This window comes from Carettochelys insculpta, chromosome 8, assembly GCF_033958435.1.
Source record: "Carettochelys insculpta isolate YL-2023 chromosome 8, ASM3395843v1, whole genome shotgun sequence".
Classification (NCBI taxonomy): domain Eukaryota; kingdom Metazoa; phylum Chordata; order Testudines; family Carettochelyidae; genus Carettochelys; species Carettochelys insculpta.
Genome location: NC_134144.1, coordinates 44,148,637 through 44,171,141, shown reverse-complemented (window position 1 = coordinate 44,171,141; position 22,505 = coordinate 44,148,637). Strand labels below are relative to the sequence as shown.

Genomic DNA, 22,505 nt, shown 5'->3' with positions numbered 1-22,505 from the left:
ATAGTATGTCTCAGGCTCATGGGCCATGTGGCAGCAACAGCCTTTGTGGTGCAACACGCCAGACATCATTTCTGTTTGCTACAGCATTGGATAGTCATCATTTACAACAGCACACACTGCAGCCTTCATCGCTTGGCAGTGCCATCTGCTCATGTTTTTTAGTCTTTCCAATCATGGCGAAGTCAACGAAATCTCCTATCTGGAGTTCTGTTTCACTCTAGACAACATTCTTGGCATATCACCACGGACACACCCCTGCTAGTCTGCGGGGCTCAAGTGGATGATCTCTCCATCCAGGGCCAGTGGTATCCTCAAGAACACTTTCTTCGTATCAACCTGCTGGAACTCAAGGCAGTTTTCAAAGCTTGCCAACACTTCCTACAATACATTCATGGTGCCACAGTGAAGATCGTAACAGACAATTTCACAACAATATACTACATCAGTCACCAGGGAGGGGCATGATCACATTTCCTCTGTGTGGAGTCAATTTGACTTTGGAAGTGGTGCACTCGGAACATCACACTTTAAGCATCATATGTACCTGGGCTCAACAAATTTGCTACAGACTCATTGAGCCAGATGCTTTGTGCCGGATCAAGAATGGGAACTCCATGACAGACTTGTCTGCTCTCTATTTCAGCACTGGGGGACTCCCCTCAGTGATCTCTTCACCACTGTCACTACAAGAAATACCAAAGTGGTTGCTCCAGAGCGCAAATGGGACACAGGTTGTTAGGCGATGCATTCTTACAGGCATGGAAAGGCCCTCTTTCCTATGTCTTCCTCCTATCATACTCATCCCCAGATTTCTACACAAGGTCAAAGTGGATGGGACCACCATAATACTAATGGCCTCTGCACGGGCTCAACAGCATTCATTTCCCCTCCTGCAGTGAATGTCCCTTTCCTCTGCCACTTTTACCAGAACTAACTCAGAACCAAGTAACCTTGCAGCATCCCCAAATATGCACAGTACGCCTTTCAGCTTGATTCCTGGGTGGTTCGATGACTCTGAACTCCTCTCTTCTGCACAGGTCAGGGAAATTCTAAAGTACACTAGGCAACAGAATACGAGGACTACTTGCCGTTCAAAGTGGCATGAATTTGCAGTCTGTTGCTCAGCACAGCATGTGGAATCATTGGCGCCGCCTCTTCATACTATTTTGGACTGTCTAGTGCACTTAAAAGATGTGGGGTTGGCACTGAACACTCAGAATTCATCTTGCAGTGATTACGGCCTTCAGAGGACTTATTGAAGGGTTCTGAGTGTTCACCCATCCAATTACTAAAAAATTTCTCAAAGGGCTAACAAATATGTACCTCCCCTGCGGATGGTCCTTACCCCATGGAGTCTGTATTTACTGCTCCGGGCATTGATGGGGGCCACCATTTGAGCCTTTGGCTACCATCTCTCTGCAACCACTTACCATGAAGGTGGTTTTCCTCATTGCTATTATGTCAGCCTGTAGAGTCAGTGAGATATCATCTCACATGGCAGTGCCTCCATATATGTCTTCACCAAGGATGGGGTGACCCTAAGACATCACCCAGTTGTCGTTCCTCAAATAGGTTTGGATTTCCACACTAATGAACCAGTAGTCTTACCTGCTTTTTATCTTAAGGCACATTCATCATCGCAGGAGGCATCACTTCATACCTTAGACATGCACAGAGCACTTTCTTTTTATGTAGACTGGACAAAATCATTCTGGAAAACAGACCGGCTCCTAGTCCACTTGCAGAGCTCTCCACGGGTGAGCCCTTATCGCCTCAACAAAAAGTTCACATAATTACTGCATGCATTGCCCAGCGCTACTCTTCTAGCTGGATTCTTCTTCCAACACAACCAAGGGCTCGCTGCATGAGGGCAGCGGTGACTTCGATGGCTTTCCTGAAGGAACTTCCCTTTAGAGACACGTGTAGAGCGGCTGCTTGGAAGTTATATGACACCTTCATGAGTCACTATGCAATCCCGAGCTGATGGGCTGTGGACACTTCGCTGGCTTCAGCAGTCCTCTCCACATCAATTACATGGTGACTCCTTTTTCCTTCTCTTATTTGATGGGGAACTGCTTAGCAGTCACAATGGAGCACCCATGGGGACATCTCTCGAAGAAGAAGGTGAAGTTACTCACCTCAGTGCAGTAACTGTCGTTCTTTGAGATGTGTGTCCCAGTGGGTGGTCTGCTACTCACCCTCCTCGCGGCTGCGAAGTCTGTCTTATTTGCTTGCTTCTCAGATTCTGGAGTGGTTTCGAGGAACAAGTTTGAGCCAGACTTCACGCATGGTCAAAAGAGCATAAATGGAACGATGCAGCGACTGCGCATGCGTGGACTGGCTAGGTACAGCTTTGAAAAGTCTTGTATGTGTAGTGTCAGGAGAAGCCCAGCACCCACGAGGACATGCATCTCGAAGAAAGGCAGTTTCACTTTTCAGGGAGGCCTGGGTATATAGTGGTTTCATAATGTCAGTGCACCCAGTTTGAAAGTTGATCTTTTTTATTAATTTAGTTGGTTTTTAATTACATACAAAATACAATGTATTATAAAAGTGCTTAATTATACTAAAGGTGTTTGTAAAGTTTGCTAGACTATACAAATATACATTGTCCTGAATGAGAAGCAGCTGTCTATCATTTGAATTACTGTTTGTTAGGCACCATAAATATGTGTTCAGGTAAAACCACTGTAGCTAGACCACCCATTCCAGAACTGTCAGTTCGCCCTGACTATGTAGTCATGCGTGTTAAGTCTTGGAGGGACGGCCTCAAAGGAACACCACCTACTGGAAGCAGTGGCGATGGTATGCTGCTATTTTAGATCATTATCGAACTATTTCTAAACAAATGCTTATAAAACTGGTTCCTGGCCAAATTCCAATTCGGATAACTTGGCATTCTGCTGCCCTAAATTTGAAGTGATCACTGTATATCCTTCATCTAACCTTCAGGGATCAGTTAATAATGATTTAAAAGTCTCAGATGAAAGATGATGTAGTGTGGAAATATAGTATGATATGGTGTAATGTGTTATCTGTTAGCAGATTATTATATTACATGGAATAGTAGCGTTAACAGATTTTTCCTATTGTCACAAAAGAAAAATATAAGACTGAATTTTTAATTCTGGAATGCTATAATGTGTGTTTTATTTTGTATTTTAATTACAGGAAAATACAAATTCACTACCCTTTTTCAAAGTATCCCTAGATGACTTTCCAGATAATAAAGAAATCCATGGTGACTTGAATTCTTATATTCAGTACAGGATCAATAGCAGTCAGGAAATTATGAACAATATATCTTTAAATGGGAAAGCTGATGCAGCCATAATTGGGAAAGTGAGTAACCACCTGATCATGAAGAGCTTGGGATCTTATCTCTATTTGAAATTGACACTGGATCTTTTCCAGAAAGGTCACTTGGTGATCAAAAGTGCAAGCTACAAGGTAGTTCCTGTGTCTCTCTCAGAACTTTATTTACTTCAGTGCAACATGAAGTTCATGACTAATTCTGCCTTTGAGAGAGCACTGCCAGTCTTAAATGTGGCACTAGCATCCCTTCATCCCCTAACAGATGACCAGATTTTCCAAGCTATTAATGCTGGCCAAATAAATGGTGAACAGGAATGGGAAGACTTTCGACAGCGGATGGAGGCCCTTTCGTGCTTTCTGATAAAAAGGCGTGACAAAACACGTATGTTCTGCCATCCTTCCTTCAGGGAATGGCTTGTTTGGAGAGTGGATGGTGAAAATACAAACTTCTTATGTGATCCAAGGTAAGTTAAGGCCTCGATAAACTGTAATATGTACAAAGAGCTGTTTTTACCAATTTTAATGATCGCTTTGGAACACTGATGGGGGAGCAGAGAGTAATGTAGAACAGATCTTTTTTCACCCCATAGGAAAAGCTATACATGTTGAGAGCCAATTTTTGACTTCTAATGCCTAGATGTATAACTCTGGAGGGAGTCAATGAGAACTGGGCCTTTATATATGAGATCAGAATTTACCCTTACTAGTACAGGTTGAACCTCTCCAGTCTGGCACCCTTGGGACCTGACTGGTGCTGAACAAGGGTTTTTGCCAAACCACAGGATGTAAATATTGTTGAGCAGCATTACCCACACTTCTACTGCTTACTGGGCTCTTAAGAGACATTTAGACGTCAGTTAGAGCTAAATAACAGCACAGAACACAGAGCCAGTAGTGGTGGCTGTAAACAAATTTAATGGAACCACAGGAAACTTGGCTACACCCAAGGTAAATTGTTCTCTGGCTAACTAAAATCATGCCAGATTACGGATGTCCCCTAATGAGAGTGTGCTGGACTAGAGTGTTCAACCTGCAATTAAATTGTGTGATTTCCCAACCTTAGTGAAGAAGTGTAATGCATGATGAATTTCCTATTTTTATGTCTTTGGCAAAACAGGCAGTAGAAAAATAATGTAAGGCTTCCTACAAACTCAGACTTTGACATTAGAGCAATAAATACTTTGTCTCATCATCAGCATCTTTTTTTTTTTTTTTTTTTTTTTTAATTTCTCAAACATTCCCAGTCTCAGTTTGGCTTTACTCCTCTTTCTTGGGTTGTGGAGTATGGATCGTGAGAGTCAGAACTACTAAAAACACTGTGAACCCATCTGTGCACACATTCAGATAGCTTGTACAGTCAGACCCCGAGATATGCTCATTTGAGTTATGAGAATTCAGCTTTACAAGGAGTTTCATTTAATACCCCTACTTCAGTTTACAAGGCATTTCTTCACTTTCACGAGGACTGATTTGGAGGCTGGTGGCTCTGGTAGGCAAAAACTGAGGGGATGGAGTCGGCCGTGTTGGTCTTGACAAAGAGGCCGTACAGGGTGTGACGGTGCCCTTTGAGAGGGCGGCAGTCTGGTGCGGGGAGGTAGACTCATCCAAGTCCCAGCAGTAGATCATGCTGCTCTGCAAGACGTGGATGCTGGGTGTGCAGCCCATCCCCGCCCCGCTGCTGCCCTCATGCCCTGGGTGGCTAGGGGGCCTCCACCGCCTGCCCTGTGCAGCTGTGCCTTGGGCGCCGCTCGCTGTCTGCGGCGCTCCCTCCCATTTAGCGCCTGTCTCGCCTACCATTGCCACCTCGGCTGCTGCTGGTGGGAAGTCTCCACCGCGCAGCCCCACATGAGCGAGGCATCGCCCCTCGCCAGCCAGGGGCCCCCTGTGCCTGCCTAGGTCCCCACGCAGCCAGCCCCTGGCAGCGTCCCCTCCCCGCTTAACCTAAGCTACACTCAGGCCAGACTGCCTCCCTGTGCCTTGCTCTGCCCTGCCCGCTCCCTTGCACCGGATTTAATGGGATTTGGCGCTGTTTTAGCATAAATGGGTATAAATTTTGGGGCTCAGGAATGCATACAATTTTTTCCCATTGAAATTAATGGTAATTACATTTTCAACTCACAAGGATTCGCCTTAAGAGGGGTGTTTCAGGAACGAATTACCCTCGTAAGGCAGGGGAAGACTGTGTTTTCCATTTTGCTGCACTATTCAGGAATTTGGAGTTTAATCCTTTCTAAAACATTTTTAAATGAGTCAGGCTCATCGCACATATGTTCTCTGGATAACTAAAATCATGCCATATTATGGATGTTGCCTAATGAGAGTGTGCTGGACTAGAGAGTTCAACCTGTAATTAAATAGTGTGATTTCCCTACCTTAGTGAAGTAGGGTAATGCATCGCTTTACGTAGAATTTGGTAATAGTTCTGAGCATGGGCTTACCAGTATTGCACCTAACTATTTTAGGATTTAAAGAGTTCAGTTCTCTTGGGTTTTACCCAATAAAACTGATATAATAACTATTGGATTATGTAAAATTTCCCACTCTGTTTGAATCATATAACAATCTCCAGAATTATATCAGAAGGTGTCAGTTTTCTGAAGAGGTGACTGCTAAAAGGGGCTGTTGAGTGTTTTAACAGAATTTAATTTCAAAGTAGAAGCATGGAAAGTTGTAGCAGTCAGATTTAGCAGAACGCTGAAATATCTGTTTAGGTCCTCTTGTTGACTTCACCCCTTCCATCTGCAGATAATCCTTCACTGCATCCGTGGAACTTCTGATTTGGTACTTGATACCCATACGCTTTCCATGAAGCAACTCTTTGAATTGAAATCGAACAAGATCAAGGGAAATCTACTCTTTTAGAAGGGAACTCTCTTACTTAGAGACAGAGCTGTGTTGTCCCCTGTCCTGATGTCAAAAAAATTATTAAAAAGCTTTCTTTCCTGTGGCATTTGAAAGTTTTAGTGTTTAAATCAACACATGGAGAGATTTGAAAAGTTTGAGTGAAACAAAACTTTGAAGCTTACATGACATATATATGAAACTATTAGGAGATGCAAGAAAGTCTTTTTTTTTAAACTAAATAAATGTGCTGCTGTCTCATTTTCTTTCTTTTGTTAGGAATGGGCATTCTCTACTGGCATTCATGTTTTCTCGGCAGGAGGGAAAATTAAACCGCCAGCAAACGATGGAACTTGGTCATCATATTCTTAAAGCGCACATTTTCAAGGTAAAAGCTACAAATTTTAGAAACACAATTTTATGCTATCAGTAAAAATACATGACATCGCTGAGAGGATTCCAGGCTGGTTGCTTTAATAGTTACAAGCCAGGTATATAAATACCTACAATTCTTACAAATAAAGGCTGTGTCTACATGGGCACAAATCTTCGAAAGAGCCATATTTCGAAGATTATTAATGAGGCGCTGAACTGAATATTCAGGGCCTCATTAGCATTAGGATGCTTCCGGCCGCAGCCCTTCGAAAGCGTTGCTTTCGAAAGCGCGCGGCTTGGCGTGGCTACATGGGGGTCCTTTTCGAAACGACCCACACCTTTTGAAATCCCCTTATCCCAATCGCTGTGATTGGGATAAGAAGATTTCAAAAGGTGCAGGGTCCTTTCGAAAAGGACCCTCGTGTAGCCGCGCTGAGCCGTGCGCGTTCGAAAGCAGCGCTTTCGAAGTGCTGCGGCTGGAAGCGTCCTAATGCTAATGAGGTGCTGAATATTCAATTCAGCACCTCATTAATAATCTTCGAAATATGGCTGTTTTGAAGATTTGTGCCCGTGTAGACTTAGCCAAATATCTTTTATACCTCATTCATGTAAAGAAATGTAAATGATCTTTGCAGTCTATCTCTAAAAGTATCTGTTTTTCATTTCTCCTAGGGTCTCAGTAAAAAAACTGGAATTTCTTCCAGTCATCTTCAAGCTCTGTGGATTGGATATAGCACAGATGGATTGTCTGCTGCTCTTGCTTCTCTGAGAAACCTCTATACACCTAATGTGAAGGTAAGAAAATACAAATTTTGTACTCGGGCATGCCACCTGAATCTCAAATGGGTCTGGTCTTGCACCACTGCAACCAGTGGGAATTTTGCTGCTGATTTCAGTGAGGACAGATTTAGACCTAATGTAAAAATACCATAAATAATTAAAATACTACTGATAACTACATGTCATTCAGAGATGGTCTCTGGAAAATTGCTGATGGCTATAAAGTCAGCAAAAGGGGAAGTACATGTTTGTTTTTTTAGGGACAACTTTTAAGTTTTTTTGTCTAGAGTATTAGTGGATTTTTTAAATAAATAGTAAGATTCCGGATGACATTATTCAACATCTTAAATATTTTAATGGGATTTAATTTCAGAATAAATTTATGTAATTTTTATTGCCCAGCAGCTGAATTACTGCTGTCTGTGTTGTGCCCTTCTTTAGTGGTGTTGGGGAATTTGGCTTCTGTAACTATCCGAAACAATCTGTCCTTCACTCTGTTGCATTTTATCTTATTTTGGATTTTTTTTTAAACTTAATCTAAATGACTGACTAATATAGGTCTCAATTAAACAAACAAAATCAAAAGAAATCCCTAGTCCAAGCAGAGTTTTATTCCAGAACAGAAATGTCAGACACTCCATGAAGTCTACTATGAATTTTTCAAAAGATTGCATGAATGCACAGTAAAATATGAGGATACCTGAGTTCCATATCTGTTTATATTTTTGACTCTGGAACATGTCATTTAATGCCTCAGTTTACACATTTTTAAAATGGTTGTAGCATTTGTTTATAAACTCATCTGAGGAGCTATGTTAAGGGTGTGGTATTATTTTATAACAAGTGATTCACCATGGGAGGAGCTGAAAATAAATCCCACCTATTGATCAAGATTTATGAGGGGTGCCTGCATGCCTACATGCATGCAGGGGTGTGGGTGTGTACAGCGCTTTTTTGTGCTGGTACTGTGTACTGGGACCTCTGCACCAATTTTTCCCCCAGCTGTGCCTGCTGGCAGGACTCAGCACTCCAGCCAGCTCCCAGCTGCGGGGTTCCCCCACCCCTGGCCAGGATTGCCATGGCTGTGGCTGGTGGCGGGGGCTCCCTGTGCCAGAGAGGGGCCAGGAGCTGGAGCCCCTGTGGAAATGTAGGGCTGGGAGCTGGAGGCCCTGCCAGCCCTGCGGCAGCTCGGAGCCAGAGCCCCCATGGGTCCTGCAGCAGCACAGGGCCGGAGCAGGAGCCTCAGCCAAAGGAAGCCTACTGGGGCAGCAGAGAGGAGGATACCGGCTTCTGGTTTCAGAAGAAGAAAAAAAAAGCTCTCTCTCGCTCTCTCTCTGTGTGTGTGTGTGTGTGTGTGTGTGTGTGTGTGTGTGTGTGTGTGTGTGTGTGTGTGTGTGTGTGTGTGTGTGTGTGTGTGTGTGTGTGTGTGTGAGAGAGAGAGAGAGAGAGAGAGAGAGAGAGGAGTACTTAGTTGTCATGTAAATAAATTAATCCATTTTGCCTTGACCCTTCTGAAACATCTGATGTGTGATCTTTAAAGATTGTGTTGTAAAATGTATGTATTTGTGGAAATTTGTAATTTATTTATGGCACCATGCTGTCTTAATGTTGTTGGTTGACTTGATACAGCCACTGTCTCTTAAAATGGAACTTGCATAAATCATAATTGCAATTAAAGGAGTTTTCAGGGTCACGATGGCAAATGAATACATAAAATTCTTCTGGACAGTAGAATTTGTTTGGGGTTGTGCATCTGAAAAGCCATATTAAGTCATATAAAAGTCATTCACTGATGGATTTTCATTTCAGCAGAGAGCTGTTAATGTCACAGATGCATAGTTGTCATCCTTTAATTACAGTATAAAGAAACAGTGTCCTTTCAAAGGAAAATGGTTTTTAATATATAATTTAAAACAAGTTGTAAATTGGCTAGAGAAAATCCATATACTGGAAAATTAGTTCCAAGTAGTCCCTTGCCAGTAAGGTTAAGGATAATTCCTTTAACTATGATTTCACAACACTGCAATGCGGAGATTTTATGTGAGAAATGCATAAAACTGTTTTGTTTACAAAAAAAAAAAATCTGACAGACTATGCAGGAAGTTCAGTTATAAATTCTTCAGTTTTAAAATCTTGCTAGTGATTTGTCTTGAAGCTTGATTCAGTTCTCATTAAAGTCAATGGAGTCTTTTTTCAATTTGAATACTCACATTTTTGTATGTGAGCATGACTGAAAAATTATTGGAGGCCAAGCACTACCCCCAATTCTCCCTGCTCTGCTGGGACAGGGTCTCCTTTTCTCCAGCCTTCTGGTGTTGCAAATCTCAGCAAAATACCTCCAAACTCCAGTCCTCTCTCCTTCCTCACTCCAGCCTGCCTTCTTGAAGTAAGGGATTTTATTAGGTTCCTTACAGGGCCTTAATTGGCTACTTGTGCTTCAATTGGCCTGTGGTAACCTTCCCTTATGTACAAGGAACCATACCTTAATTAGCCTGCTGTATCACATTAGGGTCCTGGCAGGGCCTTAATTGCTTCAAATGGCCTGTAGTAGCCTTGCCTAGTCTGTAGGGAACCATGCTATGATTAGCCTAGAGCTTGTATATCTTCGCTGTGGCACTCTCCCACTGCTCCCCCAGTCCTGCTATATCACAGTGTGTTAAGAATCATCAATAATCTGGCTGTTGATTAAAACAGAAAAAAAATTGCTAGCCATTTAGCAGTCAACCATAGTGAAACGTTGGCAGTTATTTAAAGAGGAGCAACCCTTGACTTGAGGACACATGACTGTTTTCAAACATAACTGTAAAACCCTGAAAGACTAATAAATATAAGGAACAATGAGGGACTGAACCACAATGATGTCAATTAGAGCTAAGAAAAGGTTTCATAATGAATTATTTGAGGAGCCTATCCTAGAAATATAATGTAAGGACTGGGTGTTTAGATTGCCCTTCTTTTTCGTAATCATAGCACGTATCTTTGATTTGTCTGTTTTAGAGTTAGAGAATAATTTAGCGGTAATTTTAAGACCACTTAGCTGTAATCTGCTAGAAGATATCATTTTACAGAAATTCAAAAATGGGAGGAAAATCCTTTCATTTCCAAGATAGTAAATTAAATTAATGGGTGATTTGAGGACCTGACGCACTTCTTTTTTTTTTTTTTTTTTTTTTTCCTGTTCTTGCACTTGGCCACTGCTTCTGTAGCAACAAAATAATACTGTTTCCAGCTTTGTTATCAGGTTGGTGACTTGGTAAGGGAAGTAAGGGAACAAGGCTATGCGCGCAGAAAATACGGTAATTCAAGCATCATTAGAGACCAAGGAACATAATGTCCATTTTCTAAATGGACGAAGTTATAATCTGCTGGGAAATAATTGTTGTTCACTAGCAGGAACAACAAACATACATTGGGGAACTTTAAAGGTGAAAGAGGTAAATTGGGGAAAGTGGGAGGTTGGGCTCATTATTGGAATTGCCAGTGTTTGGAAAGTGAGAAGTTTGCAATTTTGGCCATCTGCTTAGTGTTTTGAAAGTCTAAGTCAGCTATTAGAACCAGAAGCCATTTTTTTTAATGAAAGCTTAGATTCTGACATACAGCTTTGCAGTAAAGTGTCACAAGCAAATTATACAGTTCCACAATAACAATGCATGTTGGGCCCTGATAACTGATGAAACCATAGTGGTGAAGAGGATAGAAAAAATTTAAAGTTCATACTATTGTGGATTTATGGATAATACCCCAAAGATATAACTGCTAGCCAATTGCTTTTAATTTGTTTTACTTCACGTTAGTATCAATATGTAATAAATTCAGTTTCCATTTACAATTTCAATTCTAATTCCAGTTTCAATTTAATTTAATAGAATAATCATAATAAAAAGGGAGATACTTTTGCAACCTTTCTAACTATGGTGTGATATGCTATGATAAATGTGGATAAAAAATAACTTGTTTTAAATTCTCCTTTAGGTGAGTCGCCTGCTGATCTTGGGAGGTGCAAATGTAAATTACAGGACTGAAGTTCTAAACAATGCTCCAATACTGTGTGTTGAATCTCACCTTGGACATGAAGAAATGGTTATTCTTCTGGTGGAATATGGAGCTGACATTGATGGGACATCTGAAAATGGAATGACTCCACTTAGCTATGCAGCAGCTGCAGGTCACATGAACGTGGTTTCAGTGCTCTGCAAAAAGGGTGCAAGGGTAAGCTGTGACAGCAACCAATGGTTTTAACTACAGTACTTGTGGTCAAGAAAATATTATATAGCCATATATTAGAGCATGGGTGTCCAACCTTTTGGCCTGCCTGGGCCGCATTGAGTGAAGAGGAATTGTCTTGGGCTGCAAATAAAATATATAATATAGTTAATGTATATAAATCACATAATAATGTTAAAAGTTTACGATCTTGTGGGGCCACATTACTAGTTGTCCAGGGCCGTGGGTTGGACACGCCTGTATTAGAGAAATATTTTTATTAGCAGTTTATATAGTGTCAAGTGTATGTGCCATTTTGGGGTGGGAGGACACATACTGAAGGATAGAGGGGTAATATAAAATTCTTTTATAGCTCCTTGCCATGAGGAGCTTGCAATGGATGGAAAGTTCTGATTCTACAAAGATTTATGCCTATGTTTATCTTATATGTATTTCCATTAAATTTAGATTTCTAAAGTGTAAAGATAAACACAGGCATGGAACAAATTACATGTTCAAACCTTTCTAGGACTGGGCTTTAGTGCTGAAGCTACTTAGTAAAATCGGTGGCAATTTCAGATATCTTGAGGCAGGCCCCAAGTTTGTGGTGATCGATCATGGTGTCTTCACAGTGGGGGAGGGAATAAGAGTTGAATTGCAATAAGTGGAGAGGAAACATGTTCATGGGTGAGCATAGTTGTTTATTGCCTACTTAAAATCATTTGAATCATATCAGTTCATAGTGGTTAGTTGTTTTGCCATCTAATTGTATGTCTTTTTCATGGTGGAGAGATGGATCTCAGTTCTTCCTAACTTTGGGTAATTCTTCCAATTTTTGTGTGTAATTACAAAATAACGAACTCAGACTTAATATTACCACTTTTGCAGGCAAACACATCTTACATATACATATAATATATCTCTGTCTCTCACCCATTACCAGTCATGTCCTATGAACAGAGCAAATAAGGGTTGCTGCCCTTAAAGGTTGTTCTTTTTCCATTGCCCTTATGGCGTACACATAGACTGTGGAGTGAGGCTCTGACAAAACCCAATTTTGAATGGGTTGCGGCATTGTTGGATGTATTGCCCAAACCACAGGCTGTGTGTTATTGTCTAACTGCCCTGTTTGGATCCAGATGGTGCACTCTAGGACATAGAGCATACCAACAGAGCTTACACATAGCATTTAGGATGCAACATATAATGTAGCTTGAGTGGTGATTCCAGCATGCCAAATCTCACTGACAGTTGCCGTAGTTTGCCTTCTGTCAGACCCTCATTGTGCAGTCTGTCTTGAAGTTTAAGCCAGAGGAGTCAGGAGGAGGAGAGGGAATATGTCAAGAGAAGGAGAAGAGGAAGAGGATCATACCAAGAAGTAATTTCAGTCCTGGGACTAAGAGGTAGTTAAGGGCTGTCCTAAATGGTAGTATTTGTAGGAGGTAGTATTGGTAGGGCTGATACCCTCACACAGAGAGAAGAGGAGAAAGAGGCCAGACCCCCTCACTTGTCCATAGACAAGGAGTGTGGGGGGGAGAAATGTCACATTCTTTTCTGAGGGGAGAGGAATGTGGAAGGGAGAGGTCCCAGGTTGCGGCGGGTGGGGGGGTGAGTGATCTAAGCAACCTTCCAGATTCCTCACCAGTTCATAGAACCATGAAAGACTAGGGTTGAAAGAGACCTCAGGAGGTCATCTATTCCAACCCCCTGCTCAAAGCAGGACCAGCCCCAATTAAATCATTCCAGCCAGGGCTTTGTCAAGCCTGGCTTAAAAACCTGTACAAATGGAGGTTGTATCGCTTCCCTTGACAATCCATTTCAGCTTTTCACTGTCCTCCTAGTGAAATAATTTTTCCTAATATCCAACCTAGACTTCCCTCATTGCAACTTGAGACCATAGCTGCTTGTTTGGTCATTTTCCACTACTGAGAATAGTCTGGCTCCATATTCTTTGGAACCCCTCTTCAGGTAGTTGAAGGCTGTTATCAAATCCTTGACTCATTCTTCTCTTCTAAAGACTAAATAAACCCAGTTCCCTCTGCACATAAGTCATATACCCCAGCCCTCTAATCATTTTTGTTGCCCTGCCTTAGACTCTCTCCAATTTGCCCACTTCCTTTCTGTTGTTGGGGGAGGAGGGAGGTTTCCAAACATTTGACACAGTAATCCACATGTGGCATCACCAGCTCTGAATAGAGGAAAATAATCACTTCCTTGAATCTGCTGGTAATGCTACTACCTAATATGCAGCCCAGTATGCTATTGGACTTCTTGGCAAAAAGAGCATATGTTGACTCATATCCAGGTTCTCATCTATTGTAATCTCCAGGTGCTTTTCTGCAGAACCACTGTTTAGCCAGTTGGTACCCAACTTGGAGCCATGCGTGGGATTCTTCTGTCCTAAGTGTACTTTGTACTTGTCCTTGTTGAATCTCCTTAGGTTTCTTTTGTCCCAATCCTCCAATTTGTGTGGGTCACTCTGGATACTATCTCTACCTTCCAGTCTGTCTGTCTCTGCCCCCAATTTATTTTCATCCACACACTTGGTGAAGGTGCAGTCCAATCCACCATCCAGATCATTAATGAAGATGTTGAATTAAACTGACCCCAGGACCAGCTCCTTGGACATTTTGCTTGATACCTCAGCTGCCGACTAGATGTTGAGCCATTGATCACAACTCGTTGAGCCCAACAGTCGACCCAGGTTTCAAGCCACCTTATAGTCCATTCGTCCAGCCTGGCAAGAATACTATGGGAGACCATACCAAAAAGCTTCTCTAAAGTCAAGGTGTATCACATCCACTGCTGTCCCAATAGCCACAGAACCAGCTATTTCATCATAGAAGCCAATTACGTTGGTCAGGCATGACTTGTCCGTACTGAATCCATATATAATGTTCCTAATCACCTGCCTTGCGTCCAAGTGTTTCAAAAATGTTGTGATAATATCTGGGAAAAGTCTCTTAACCAACGTTGGCATCTCTGGAACTGCAAATACAAAGCACTCAACTGGAAGTTAGTTGGGGAGAGGTAGTCAAAATGAAGTTGGAGGAGGGAATTGAAGGAGGGAAATTGTAAGTACGTGTTGTGCAGGAGGCGAGGAGTTGTTTCAGGCATGCATAGGAACATCTATGAGAGAGAGAAGAGGTGGAGTGGAAGAAGGAAGTAAAGAATGCAGATACAAGTGGAATTAACTGAGTGCAGGGTTATGAATATGAGAGGAGTATGAGATTATGAAACCACTTATAACATTTAAGTTTTTGTTCTTTCATATAGGTGGATTACCTGGACAAAAAGGGCCAATGTGCTTTGGTTCATAGTGCATTAAGGGGGCACTGTGATATCGTTGATTATTTGCTCAACACTGACTGGATAGCTCCTTCACATGAACAAATTTCATTGAAAAAAAGTCATGCACTTCAACAGGCATTGGTAGCAGCTTCCAGTATGGGACACTCTCAGGTAAGATAGGGGTTGGAAGGTTTCAAAAACTAACTTGCACTGTCATAATAGTTTAAATTATACTTCAGAATAATAAATGTAAAAAGGAAAACTATCGCAGCTTCCAGTGACGTTAATTGGCTATTATCTAAGGTCTTAACTGTATACAATATTCAGAGTTGTTGAACTAAAATTCCTTTGTCTTGTTTTTATTGATATGTAATTGTCAAATTACCTTTTCTTCACTATTTTAATGATACTATATAGCATTCGTAATTGTGACTATTGTTAATTCATACAAAGGAGACTTCCTGTTTTAATCAAAGGCTCATTCTTCCATTGATGGATTTTTAATTTTTTTCTTTAAAAAAAATAAAAAAGCTAAGATGATGCCATACAGAGCTTTAGATTGCTTCATCTTGCAATATTAAATTTATAAACCCTTAATTTAACACCCTTCTTGCATATACCTTGTGATACAAGGATAGACCATGGATAGACAATTTGGAGCCACATCAGCTCACCAGATCATTGTATTTGACATACCACAGCCCAGGTTGGGCAGGTGATCCACCTGTGCCAAGGCTGGAAAGAGAGTATTTGGCCCATTCCTGAATATATTAATTTCTGAGGGTAACACATCTATTATAAATGGGCATGTTAACCTCAATAGATGAGGCAACCCATAGAAATAGGTGCCATGGCTTTTAACTATCCTGTGAAGATTATCTCCTCTGCTGCATCTTAAAGATGAAGTGAAATGCTTTTCAAATTACAGTAAACCCTTGAAATACACAGCTTCAAGTTGCGTGTAACTCAATTCAATGCGAGTTAAGCATAACTTGAAGCTGCTCTGCACTGTCAGCATGCCTAGCTGCCTGTAGCACGTATTAACATTTGCTTGGTCCATATATGTTAGGAGAGAAGCAATTGCATTGCTGAAGCCCTAAGCTATTGGTATATGCAGCAAAAGGACAACCTGATGCTTTTTTTAAAACTCGTTAATTTCTTTACCTGTTTTTGACAGGTGATTCGTTACCTCTTTGGGATCAAAAAGGAACATGAAATAGACATCAATGACACTGATACATTATGGGGAGAAACAGGTATTTTATTTCTTATTTTCCCTAAGGAGAGATGCTCATATAAAATTTTTGGAATAAATTTAGACTGCTTTGTGTATTCATCACAGAAAATTCACAATAAGTCAGAATGCAAACGATTTTGTAATGATAATGCCAAACTTTATAAAAAGACCAACCATATTTCTTACAAAAGTGGGAGGAGTTAAATTTTATACACAGATTATAAATGAGTATATCAGCGCATAAAGTAATGCTCTGATGTCATAACAAAGTTTTTGTTTACAAAAAGGGAGTCGGGGAAGGTTACCAAGTCAATTTGAGGTAGGGAACAGGTGCAAAATGTGCACATTTTCATGGACAGCAAATGCCAAATATATTTTAAAACTATTCTGCGAAGAAGACGTGTGCAACTGTCGGTAAGAATAGCCATATTAGCTTCATTTATGTAGCTGAGATTTGAAGACTTGCACACAGTCTGATTTTATGACTCCAAGCTGCCTCTTTGCAGATCAGTGAGTGTTCTTCATCATTGTGTGAGACACTAAAACTTCATTTTATTTTTCATTGATCATATTAAATCAGATACCGCTTTGCAATGAAATGTAATTTTTTTAAATAGATCACAAACTGCATCTTTGGGTGATGTTAGTTTTGGAGCGTTTTGTTTGTGATTTTTATTGAATGACGGCTTTTGCTTCATGCCTCGTAACTTTTTCTTGACTTGATATATTCATAAAATTGAATGCATTAGCACTGGAATGGTGTTTTCAATCAGCTGATTGCTAAAAGCACTGTTGTTCATGCTTGTAAGTGTTGATATATTTATAAAGTTGCATGTACTAAGTCAACAAAAAGTTAGAGGCAGTGTGGCTTTAGTTGACTAAAACTCTTCATATACCCATGTTACAGTGTTTATGCTCTGTTACAGGGATATGATGCTAATGCTTACGCAAAAAGGTAGAAACAGGAACAAGATCACTTTATGTGCATTCTGTCTTTCTCAATGTTCCTTGCCTTGCAAGGGGAGGGCAGTTTGGTGGGGGTTTAATCATTGGGTGAGCAAACAGAAATTGTGAGCCCCTCAAGACCTGATTTATATATCATCCGCATATCCAGATGGACTCTGGGGCAGGGGAGCATAAAGGCAGTGAAATCATTAGCAGTGAAAAATCCTCGGTCAGCTCTTACATGTTTACTTCTCAATCAGAGGTCAGCCTAATCAAGAGTTTGACCACTTTTTGAACATACTACAAGGTCCTCTTTTTCAGCAAGGCTTTCCAAACATGAATGCTGAAATGGAAATGGGTGCTCCATACACAAAACACACATGTGCTCAGATGCTCCATCTTCCCATAAAAAGTTTAATAGCAAGCCCCTTCATTCAAATGTCCTTCCTTTCCCAGTGGCCTTCATGTTGTTGCTTTGCCTGTGTTTATCATAATATTTAAGGCAAGTATAGCTAGCTAAGGGATGCAGAGGGTGAGGTGCATACAAGCCTTGCAATAGGAGCTGCTGAAAGCCTGAAAAAGAGGCAATAATTGGTAAGGATGAAGATGAAATTCTGTTTCTTGGGAATACTTTTGACTGGATGTTTGAGGACATTGTACCAGTTTCTGTGTTTCCAAGTCCTTTTTCAGCTTTATTTTGGGACTTCCTGTCCCATGTCATCATGGTATATGGTGGAAAGGAAACATACTCTCCAATTTATTTCTATTCTCCTCCTACCCTCCTGTCCTTCTCCTCTTCAGGAACTACTTTCACAAGAAACTTCTTGTCCAGGAAGTTCAAGCTTTCCTCCCTGTAGAAGCAATGGAAGGAGTTCCATAATATTTAAGATGGAACTGGTTTTATTCCTGCTATTATCTAATTCCAGAAGCCAAGGATGGTCTTAGACCTCTTTTAGGCCTTTGCCCTCTCAATGGTTATCTCAAGAAAGTAGTTTTGCATAGTCTTTCTGGCTTCCATTATTCCCTTCCTGGAGCCCATATTTCGATCTTCCAAGGCTACAGAAGGTTCCCCAAGGTTCATTGTGAACCAGATACATTACTAGTTTGCAGTGCTTTCATTCAACTTATCAGCCACCCCACAAATATTTACAAAATGCATGGAGGATAGAGAGGCCTTAGGAGGGTGCAGGTCTACCTGTATGTGGAGGACTGGCTAGTCAGAAGCCAGTCCAGGGGCTAGGTAAAGTCATTCAGTTGATTTTTCCATGAGCTTAATGCACAGAACTCTACCATCACTTCCAAAACTGAAGTGGGAACATCTTCGCACTTTCTCCTTTCAATTCCTCTTTTCTCCACCTTAAAAAATGTTAAAAGGCCCTTTCGTGATACTGCGCTGTCTTGCCACTCTCTTTTGTGTCCACACTCTTTCCCTTTGGGACTCTCATCTGTCTCCTTGTGCTGTATTTGTAAATCAGCACTTCTTTGAGAGATGTTCCCAACACATACAGTTCACACACATGTATATACATAAAATGTACCTATAATTCATAAAAAAAAAAAAAAGAAATTGATAAGACAATTATGTTGTTATCCTTATAAATGGGTTTGATGTGCTTGATGGTGGAAGTAGGGATGCTGAAACAGTACCCCGTGCTTGGTGGGAGTTAGGTTGAGGAGAAGGGGGATGGGACAGGGGAGTCATCTACTGCAATCTCTGCCTCATCCAAGATGTCAGTTTCTTGGTCCTCCTTGATGCCTAAAGACTGTGGAACAACTGTTGGTCCTGCTTCTTCCATGTTTTAAAGGCCTTCCCCTTGCACGCTAACGTTCTTGAACCCATAACATGACTGGAAATGGTGAAACCAGCCAGGATTAGCATTAAATGTTTCTTATTTAGAAGTGCCTCTCTTCTTCTGCTTCTCTTGATACTTCAGGAATTCAAATAACCTCAGTGCCATCTCCTGAATGGCACTGAAACTTACCAGCGTATTCTGCATATGCAAGTCATCCAACCATGCAGTTAACATTATCTTCATCACGTTGCTTCTTTGCCAAGTGATCTTTACAGAAGAGTGCTGTGTCATATGCTTAGCCTTTTCCGTTATATCATCAGCATTCTTGTCAATGGTATGAACAGTTGTCAGAGATAGGTCAAGATGGAGAGCAGTGTTGGCAGCCTGTTCATCATTTCTGATGTGCTTTATCACATCTGTTTGCACAGCAAAACTCTCACTAATGTTGCCCCTTGTGAATAACATTTAACTTTGCACTAACACTTGATTTCCAGTCATGGTTAAAGAATTACACAAATATGTTAAGATAAAGTATGCACTCGCAATGTGTTCACTTCAAAACTTACAGACAGTAGGGAGAATGATGCAAAGGATTATGGTCCCTTGAAAAATGATGTGCGCATCTGTGTGACATATAATGAATTTAGTTTCCTTAATTAATTGATAATGTATATACAAAGTGACTTATAGTGAGGTGACTTATAATGGGTATCCCCCGGTAGAAACAAAGATAAATAAAATCTTTTTATTTTCTCTGACATTGTGTGTTACTGCCATTATCTTCTATTTTAGTTAAGTTTGAATTTATCTGGTAGTGTAGACATACATCCATGCAAGTGTTCTCAAAAGAAACATGCTGGATAATCATCTGAGACTGCTGTAACATGAAATATATTACAGAATGCGGGTAAAATAAAGCTGAAAACATATAATTCTCTCTCCACCAGTTCAGCCACAAAGTTAATTAACACATTTTTTTTAAATGAGCATCACCAGAATGGATGCATGTCCTCTGGAATGATGGCTGAAGCAGTAAGGACCATATGAATGTTTTTTAGCACATAGGTACCTTGCAAGGCTGGCTACAAAAGTGCCACCCAAAAGCCAGATCTCAGTGGTAGATGACACTGTAAATAAGAAATGGGCAGCATTATGTCCCATAAATGTAGACAAAATTGCCTGTCTTGGAGGAGATTAGCACCTAAAAATTCAGCCAAAGTTTTACACTTTTTTAAAAATGCAATTATGTTTAAAAACAAACAAACAAAAAACTGCCTACATTGTAAATTGCACTTCCATGATAAAACAGATTACACAGCAGTACTGAACTGAAAAATACTTTTGCTTTTATTTATTTTACAGGTGAATATAAAGTGAACACTGTACACTTTGTGTTCTGTATTGCAATTGAAATCAATATATTTAAAATTATAGAAAAATCAAAAATTGTTTAATAAATTTCAATTGGTAGTCTGTTGTTTAACAGTGTGATTAAAACTGCAATTAGTTGTGATGGTTTTTTCAAGTGTGATTAATTTTTTGAGTTAATCTCTTGCATTATCAGCAATTGACAGCCATACTAAAATAATAGTTTAACATGTGATTGCTTTATTCTCTTGTATTAAGAAAAGTTAGTATAAATGCCAAAATAATTTTTAAAATTCATTGAGACATCTGTGTGACTCATAATATTTGACTCCATCATTGCGATTTGTATCATTTATTTGCATTTGCGTTTATTTCCATGCAAATTTTGTTGTTTTAGTGATATTAAAAATACAGTTTGAAAATAAACAACCTTCATTTGCCCAGTGTCTAAAATTGTCTTTAGCTAATGTTTCTTAAATTGGTACTGCTAAAGTTAATACAAGTTACATATAAAGTTACATTTGAAAAGGATGCTATTATTTGTACGACTTTAAATAATGAGTAACAAAGCACAATATGATAATACAAGTAATAATGATAATTACTCCAACCAGGACAAGTTAGGCTTTGTAGAATTCACTGATCAAAGAATTAAATGTAAGCGTAAGAGAAACGTATAATTCTGAAATGCACAGAATAGTTTAAAAAACAAACAAAAAACAGAGTAAAATTACAGAGAATCTATGTGTAGCGTTGCACATAACAAAAACTACAATAACATAACTATGTGAGGGGGGTGACTGTGAAAGGAATGTGGGGTGTGAGAGAGATTGCTTACTGTCCCTTTGAGAACTGTACTCAGCAGCCTGAAGGACATCTGCTTCCAACTCAGCAGGAGTTCCATCCCAGTTGTGAGCCCTGTGCTCCTTCCCCAGCACTAACAGCCCCTTGTAAGCATACAATAACACCCTCCTTGTCCCCAGAGCTCTCAGCCCCCAGAGCTCTCATGCCCATGAACAGAGGACAGCGCTTCTTGGGGGGCGGGGGGGGGCCTTCCCTCCTCCCATCTCCAGCCTTGGCACCCATGGCTTCACACCGGTGCCCAGCCTGCACTGCCACTGTTGGGGCTGGTGTGCTCTGCATGTTCTGGTGGCAAAGGCAGCTTGCCCAGCTCTGCCCTGACGGATTGAGGGGAACATAGATGGCATGATGCACAGCAGAGTCCTCAATGCAACTGCAGGAGCTGGAAGGGTTAAGGGAGCCGTTCAGTTTGCATGCTCAATTTGCAGCCTTTCAATCTTTATTAATATATCTGTGGGCTCTTTCTTATGTCAGACAACACACACTTCTTAGGTTTAGAGCTCAGTCCATTACATATTGTAATGGAGGAGGCCAAGCCTGCTGCATGTACTAAGCAATGGAGGATTTGGCCCTTTTTTATCGTTGTTAAAATGTAGGAAAATGAGTTTAGCAGCTGTCAAAATTAGTGCCACCCCAGAGTGTAATAAAAATAAAATAGAGGGAGGAAAGTTGACACACCAGCCGTGTCTACACTTAGAAAAAATCTTCGAAATGGCCATGCTAATGGCCAAATTGCAGAATACTAATGAATTACTGAAATGAATATTCAGCGCTTCATTAGCATGCTGCTGGCCGCAGCACTTCGAAAGTGCCACGTTTCACTCGCGTGTGGCTTGTCTACATGGGAGTCCTTTTCAAAAGGACCCTGCAAACCCTTATTACTATCCTGTCCTCTATTTTGAGGGGTAATGGGACTTCGAACATGAATGGTGTGGAGAAAGTGAATACAGAAAAGTTATTTACTTGTTCTCATAATATAAGAACTAGAGGACACCAAACAAAATTAATGGGTAGCAGGTTCAAAACTAATAAAAGAAAGTTTTTCTTCACACAGCACACAGTCAACCTGTGGAACTCCTTACCAGAGAAGGCTGTGAAGGCCAGGACTCTAACAGAGTTTAAGAAAGAGCTCGATAAATATTTGGAGGTTTGGTCCATAGATGGCTATTAGCAAGGGGTAAGGTATGGTGACTATCCTTTTGTCAAAGGTGGGAGATGGATGGCAGGAGACAAATTACTTGATCATTGTCTTCGGTTCACCTCCTCTGGGACACCTGGCATTGGCTACTGTCGGCAGACAGGATACTGCGCTAGATGGACCTTTGTTCTGGCCCAGTATGGCTGTTCTTATGTTGTTCTTATGAAGTAGCCCAGGCACTTCGAAGTACTAGCGGGTTAGCCACAGCTACATACAAGCCGTCACTTCGAAGTTTAACACTTCAGAGTTGCCGCGGGGGAGCATTGGCATAATGAAGTGCTGCATATGCACTGCAGCA

General features: G+C 40.8%; 1 protein-coding gene across 3 annotated transcripts in view; it reads left to right on the top strand.

Annotated features, from left to right (window-relative positions):
• The window catches only part of TANC1 (tetratricopeptide repeat, ankyrin repeat and coiled-coil containing 1), a 193,983-nt gene that overhangs the window by 136,631 nt on the left and 34,847 nt on the right, over window positions 1-22,505 (top strand). For all 3 annotated transcript variants that reach the window (XM_075000828.1, XM_075000827.1, XM_075000829.1), the window contains 6 exons: window positions 3,172-3,779; window positions 6,436-6,544; window positions 7,204-7,326; window positions 11,284-11,520; window positions 14,791-14,976; window positions 15,983-16,061. In XM_075000828.1, the coding sequence (XP_074856929.1) occupies window positions 3,172-3,779; window positions 6,436-6,544; window positions 7,204-7,326; window positions 11,284-11,520; window positions 14,791-14,976; window positions 15,983-16,061 (1,342 nt within the window). The remainder of the gene's footprint in view (window positions 1-3,171; window positions 3,780-6,435; window positions 6,545-7,203; window positions 7,327-11,283; window positions 11,521-14,790; window positions 14,977-15,982; window positions 16,062-22,505) is intronic.